The 6928-nt window shown below is 43.3% G+C and overlaps 1 protein-coding gene across 1 annotated transcript in view; it reads left to right on the top strand.

Annotated features, from left to right (window-relative positions):
* Positions 1 to 206: 206 nt before the first annotated feature.
* The window catches only part of ROCK2 (Rho associated coiled-coil containing protein kinase 2), a 91581-nt gene continuing 84859 nt past the window's right edge, over positions 207 to 6928 (top strand). Inside the window, exon 1 of the mRNA XM_023743719.1 lies at positions 207 to 501. Within this exon, the coding sequence (XP_023599487.1) occupies positions 361 to 501 (141 nt within the window). The 5' untranslated portion in view covers positions 207 to 360. The remainder of the gene's footprint in view (positions 502 to 6928) is intronic.

Here is a 6928-nt window from a genome sequence, read left to right as displayed (position 1 = left end):
GGAGAGATAGAGGTGGTGACCATCTTTCTCCCCAGCTGTCCGCGCAGAGTACCCCTTTGGAGTTTTTAGATACCTGAGGTAGGAGAGCTAACCGGCAGACGAAGACGACTGAGCCTGCCGGATCCCGCCTTAAGCTGCGGCGATGACTGCTGTCCTGTCCCTAGCCGCTCGTGCTGGGGGCGTACCGACCCCTAGGACAGCCCCCAGGCCCCGGACCGGCGCTGAGACCCGCAGCCGGAGCTCGAGGCGGCGGTGGGCCCGGGCGGAGCTCCGCCCGGAGCCCGCGGTTCGGGGGCGGCGCTAGGCCCTGAGGCGGCCGGGCCGGAGCGCGGGGAGCGAGAGTGCGGGCCCGGCGGCGGCATGAGCCGGCCCCCGCCGACGGGGAAAATGCCCGGCGCCCCCGAGGACGTGCCGGGGGACGGGGCGGGCGCGAGCCGCCAGAGGAAGCTGGAGGCGCTGATCCGGGACCCGCGCTCGCCCATCAACGTGGAGAGCTTGCTGGTAGGTGGCCCGGAGCCCTGCCCGCGATGGCTCGGACCCCCGTCCTCCCTCCGTCCACCTCTCGGTGCCCACCCATCCGTGGGGGAGGTCTCGCCCCACCCTGCCCCGCTTCCGGCAGCCGGGCCGAGCCGGGCCTGCGACCCTGCGCTTCGGCGACCAGGTTCCGGGAGGGGAGCCCACCTGGGAGCCCTCCCCGGACCCCCGGAGCTGGTGTCACCCGGCTGCCCCTTTCTGGGAGCGCGGGGAGGAAACACCCCTTTTCTCCTTCCCTCCCACCCGCTCGGCGTGGGGAGGTGGGGGGGGAGTCGCCGCCCTGCACCCCCAGACCAGTCCGTGTGAAAGGGTGTCGCGCGGCGCGGGCCTTGGGTCCCGGCGGGGGGAGAGAGCCGGCGCTGCCCCCGGTGGGAGCGCCCACCTGCCCGGGGGTGCACGACAAAGAGCTGCCCTCGCGCTCTCCCGCCGGGTTGCCTGTTCTCAGTTGCCTTTGGAACATTTCATAGTTGCAAATTTTCGTGGCATGTTAATGTCTGTAAATTAGGTTTCCCGTCAGCGGGTTCTCAACCCTGGGGGTCGCGACCCCCTTTGGGGGGTGGAACGACCTTTCCACAGGGGTCGCCGAAGACCATCGGAAAACACCATATATCATTACATATTGTTCTTGTGATTAATCATTATGCTTTAATTATGTTCAGTTTGTAACAATGAAATTGGGGGTCACCACAACATGAGGAACTGTGTTAAAGGGTCGCGGCGTTAGGAAGGTTGAGAACCACTGCCTGAGATGCTAGCGCCAGAGCCAGAGAGTCAATCTGGATTTCAGAGCGGAGAAACTTTTTCACTGTATCTGTATCTCTCCTCCCCGGGCCTGTGACATCCAGATGGGCAGCTCCTGATGAAAGAAAAGGAACCGTGTTTTTTACAGATTTAGAAAACGCACGGGAGAAAAGCGTGGCCCCGTTTCTCATTTCTGTGAGGGTAGGCGGCGGTGCTGCACGGGACCCCTGCATCAGCGTGCCCTCGAGAGGCGACCGTGGGGACGGGGTGGGCTTTCCCGGGGAGGGTGCGCTGCCTGTTAAATGAGCGCTGGAGGACCTGGGTCCGGGTGGTGAGCCTCAGGTTGTTTCTACACAGTCTCTCCCAGGACTCCTGCTCAGTCCTCCTCCGGCTGGGAGAAGCCCAGGACATTCTGATGAGAAAAAAGGCGTCCCTCCCTTTCCAGGGACGGACTTTTCTTCAGAAGCAGTTGCTTGTTCTCTGAGGTTTCTGGACTCGTTTGCAGAGTGACTCAGTGCTGTTTGGCCAAAGTGCAGGAACGGACTGGAGGGCGCACACCCAGCGTGCAGACTGGGATGTGCTACTGTCTGCTGTCAGGGCGGCCGACGTCTTCTTTCACTGGTTTTCACCCGAGTGTGTTGGTGGTGTGTTTTCCTGGGGTCGTGACACCCCGGACAGCCTGTAGGCGTCTTCCGTTGGGGGAAGGATTGGCCAAAGCAGAGACTGGGCTTCACTCCCAGCATGTTCACTGTGGTATTTTGCTAGCAAAACTTTGACCTAAGGCCAGAAAGTTCAGTTAAAAATAGTACAGCAAATCTCAAGTATTCATCAGGTTCAATCCCAGAAAAATTTTTTATACTTCATTTTTGGGGTCTTTAACTGATGTTAGTGATAATTATTAGGGTTATTCTGAGCTTGAACCTAAGCTATTTGTACATATAATATACATTCTCTTTTATTAAAGTATTTTCTAAATTATCAAAATTAAGGTGGTTTTAAATGAAACATTACACATGCCCAGGAAACAATTTGGTCCATTCATTTGATGAGCAGTGATCAATATGTACAGCCAACACACTTTTCACTTTGGTTAGGTGACATAGTACTGGTATGAGAGTTGACATCAGACTTTGTCATTGCTGTTTCTAGTTGTTTACAGGGCAGGGCAAAAGCAGGCTTACAGTTGTATGGGAAATAATACTATAATTAATAAATAATAATACAAGAGTAAGCTCTTTTGTGTACTCACAATGTAAACCTGTTTTTGCCCCACCCTGTATAGTCTCCTCACATAGAGATAGCCATTGTTTAACATTTTTGCTATAAACTTATGTCTAAAAAAATTAAAATGTAAGAAAAGTAAAATTACACTGTACACATGCTTTGTCACTTTTTTTAATACTTAATGAATAGTAGAAACTTTCATGTAGTCAAATTTATCAGTCTTCTCATCATAGAGCAGTGATGGTGAACCTATGACATGTGTGTCAGAGGTGACACGCGAACTCATTTTTTTTTTTTTTTTTTTTACAGAGAGGAAGGGAGAGGGATAGAGAGTTAGAAACATCGATGAGAGAGAAACATCGATCAGCTGCCTCCTGCACACTCCCCACTGGGGATGTGCCCACAACCAAGGTACATGCCCTTGACCGGAATCGAACCTGGGACCCTTTATTCCGCAGGCCAACGCTCTATCCGCTGAGCCAAACCGGTTAGGGCAACGAACTCATTTTTTTGGTTGATTTTTCTTTGTTAAATGGAATTTAAATATATAAAATAAATATCAAAAATATAAGTCTTTGTTTTACTATGGTTGCAGATATCAAAAAATTTCTATATGTGACACAGCACCAGAGTTAAGTTAGGGTTTTTCAAAATGCTGGCACGCCGAGCTCAAAAGGTTCGCCATCACTGTCATAGAGTGATTTCTGACTTAGATGTCATACTTAGGACATTCTCCATGACTGATATTATGATATCATATACCTGAATTTTCTTTTAGTACTATAATGGTTTGTTTATTAATTAATTTATTTAATATGTGTTTATTGATTTTAGAGAGGGAGGATAGGAGGTACGTGCCCTTGACTGGGAATAGAACCTGTGACCTTTGGTTCACCGGAAACACTTTGGGACTAGGCTCCAATCAACACTGGCCAGGGCTGATGGAAAGTATGAAGCAGGGATACAGAAATTTTATCAGAAGATTTGACTAAGTATTAGTATTAGAAACATCAATGGGAACCTCTGTTTATAACTGTGTTCTTGTCATAAAAATTTCTTTTTGGAGAGTGGTGTTTGGGGGTGGGGGAGAGAAAGAGTAATGATTATGGATTTGGTCTCCATTGGGGCCTCTTTGAGTTTCTTCAGGAAATACTACTCTACAGCTATATTTAAAATCCTATTCTGTGCTGACATTAAAAAACATGTATGAGCTGTTAGTGATAAGGGTTACTGATGAAGAGAATGTAAGTAACTCAGAGCAATTTTATTATAGCTTTTGGGAAAAAACACAAAGTAACATTTCCCATTGGTAGGTTAGCTTATATGAAGCTTAATATTTAAATTGATGTGAAATCATGGTGACATTTGGAATTCTACTAAGTCTCTTCTTATTTATCCTTGATTGGAGTCATTCTCCTGTCCTTTCATCTGTACTCCCCTGCTCCCCTCTTTAAAGTATGATTAACCTATAGAGACGTATTTGTGAATTCTGCAGTTGGTTAGACGTATTTGTGAATTCTGCAGTTGGTTGTCCCAAATGATCCTCACTTATTTTTGGGAAAGCATTTGGGTCACAGTGGTTAGCATTTATCTTCACACACGTGTTTGTGTGACAAAATGGAAATATTAAGATTATTATTGGCCCATCATTGATAATCTTTTGGGGAATGTTTCTAAGTCCAAGAGTGTTACATGGTTTGTTGGTTCATTTTGGTAAGATGTGGGTTGTTCAGATATCAAAGGGCTTTACAATTGTTTCTTATAGTTAATTGATCACTTAGTATTCAATGTCTAATTTCCTTTATTATTTTAAAGAGATTATAGACTTGGAACTAATTTCTAACAATTCATTATTGGGGTTGTTTTTTATGCCATAGAAATGAATAGCAGAGCCTCCTCCCGAATGCTTTATGTAGATGGAAACAGAAAGCAGGGTTGGTTTCATCTTAATGACCTGGGTGATTGTGATGAGGAGTGCTTAATATATTAAGTGTTGTCTTCTTATATACACACTTCTTGTTTTTCTTTTAGTTTATTTAATGGGTTGAACACAGGCTCTTTTAGGAGATGTATCTTTTTTTGTCTTCCTATTGTTGTGTCCTGTAAATATTTGTTGAATGAACTAACAATTCTTTTTTAAGTAACAGGAGTTACCTGTAGAAATATATCCCTGCTTGAAGAGATATTAATGTACTTCCCAAATAAACATTTTGATCTATGTTCACTTATTTCTTACCTATAGGAAGACAGATAAGTAAACATCTGTATATGCAGAGTGGGTAGGTTTGGGTGGTAGAATTAATTGGAGGTCAAGCAGGAAAAACAAATTGTGATTTGGATATTTTCTGGATTGTGCTGAAACAGTTTGTCTTGGAAAGGATTTAAGCTAATTTTATTTAGTGTTTTAGGTGAAGTAAAAACACCTTGTGTGGTGGACTGTATAGCCTTTATTGTTTATAATGTGTTATCTGTTCCCTCTACCCCCTAACTTTTCTTCTGGTTAAACATATCCAGTTCCTTATATACTTAGGTGATGTCTGTGTTGAAACCGTACTTCATGAATAAGAGCAGATGAAATGCTGATGGTGTAGTCACAGGATGAAATTCTTTAAAATGGCATATTGGCTGTTATTAATAATAAGGCAATATTTCAAAGTAAAACCAACCCCAACGGACATGAGAGATTTTGATCGGAGTCAAAAGTGTTATTATAAGTCAGTATGAATGAACTGTTTTGAAAATGTATCAGATATTATCAAGCATTCAGATTGTTAGCAGTTTGTTTTGTTTTAATCCTCACCTGAGGATTTGTTTTATTGATTTTAGAGAGAAAGGAAGGAAAGGTGGGGGGGGGGGGAGAAGGAGGGAGCGAGAGTGACAGCAAGAGAGAAACATCAATGTGAGAGAGAAACATTGATGTAAGAGAAAAACATCGATTGGCCCAGGCACTAGCAGTTTTATTTAGCTTTAAAATGCAGTGGTGGGCAAAAGTAGGTTTTTATGGATCATTTGAGCAGTGAGAGGAATTTTAGGACATAATTCCTTTAAAATTTAAGATGCCAAATGTATTTAAAAACAACTAGAAACGTTTTTGGTTGCAGTGATATTTATTTTTCTAAAAGGAAAGTGCACTAGCACAGTTGTCATGAACTTTGAGGCCTGCAAGATCCAGTGGAATGTGTTTTTGTATGTGAAGCCTCTGCAGAAGTATTTAAAATATTAAATGTCTGAATATTAGTATGACTTTGAAAAATGTTTCACCATTTTGGAATAACGTTATTGTAAAGTTACATTTGTGGCACTTTGGACTTTTATACATTTGAAAATATATAGCCATATTTTGTGTTACATAGTGAATTAAATTCAGGTTGAAGTTGAATGGTTAAAAATGACTAGTTTGCCTTTGTTGAAAGAATCAAGATTTAAAATTTTTTTCTTTGTGTGAACCATTAGATTTCATCAAGTGCTAACAGGTCATACAATCAGCATCTATGGGAATTAGTACAGATTAGAGGAAAAATATATTAAAATAATGTTTTTCTTTCAAGAAAGTGAGATACCTAGTCAGAAACTGGGAAAAGAGATAATGCAAAATACAAAGTTAGTGTTAATAACAATATTGCAACTATTCTAAATTTAGAAACATTTGTTTGAATATTCAGAGTTGCTTTTAAATATCTAAGACAGGGACTTTGAATTTTTGAATTTTGGCTTCTTAATGATTATATTTCTTGAAATAGAATCACTGAAATTAATGTCAAATAAATAATGATGAACTTTTCTCTGAACTTTAGATGCATGCTATGATCCTATATTGCATTCAATAGGAAACATTTTTTTGGTCTTACATTCAAAAAAGCTAATTGTAAAGGCATTTTAATTGAGTAAATGCATTGAAAAAGTTTTCCTATTGGATTGAAATAAAAAGAACACTGTGTTTGTGTGTGTGTGTGTGTGTGTGTGTGTGTGTGTTTAAAAACGTAATTTAATACCAATGTAGTTTATATCCTGGCTCTTTTTAAGTTAAGATTTTTAAAAATCTATATCTGCTAAATCCAGTAACTTAGGCAGTGATTTCCAAACTTTGGTATACATAGATCTCAACTGGAGATCTTTTAGAAATATTAAAGACTAGCTTTCAACCCCAGACATCCTATATAATAAAGAAATATGCAAATTGACTATCACACCCTCACAAGATGGCTGCCTACAACCAGGCCGTCAGGGATGTTAGTAAAGGACGACCAAATGACTGAACAAGCAGGCTGCGTGGGGCGACCAGGCCTGCAGGGTGGTTAGTGAGGGACGACCAAACGACTGAACAACAGGCTGCGTGGGGCGACCAGGCTGTCAGGGGGTGCAGTTGGGGGCGACCAGGCTGCAGGGGCGGGCACTTAGGGGCGACCAGGATGGCAGGGGGGTGGTTGGG

The sequence above is a fragment of the Myotis lucifugus genome, unplaced genomic scaffold (assembly GCF_000147115.1).
Source record: "Myotis lucifugus unplaced genomic scaffold, Myoluc2.0 scaffold_409, whole genome shotgun sequence".
NCBI classification, from domain to species: domain Eukaryota; kingdom Metazoa; phylum Chordata; class Mammalia; order Chiroptera; family Vespertilionidae; genus Myotis; species Myotis lucifugus.
Note: the sequence above shows the minus strand (reverse complement) of the source record. Positions and strands in the feature narration are given on the sequence as shown.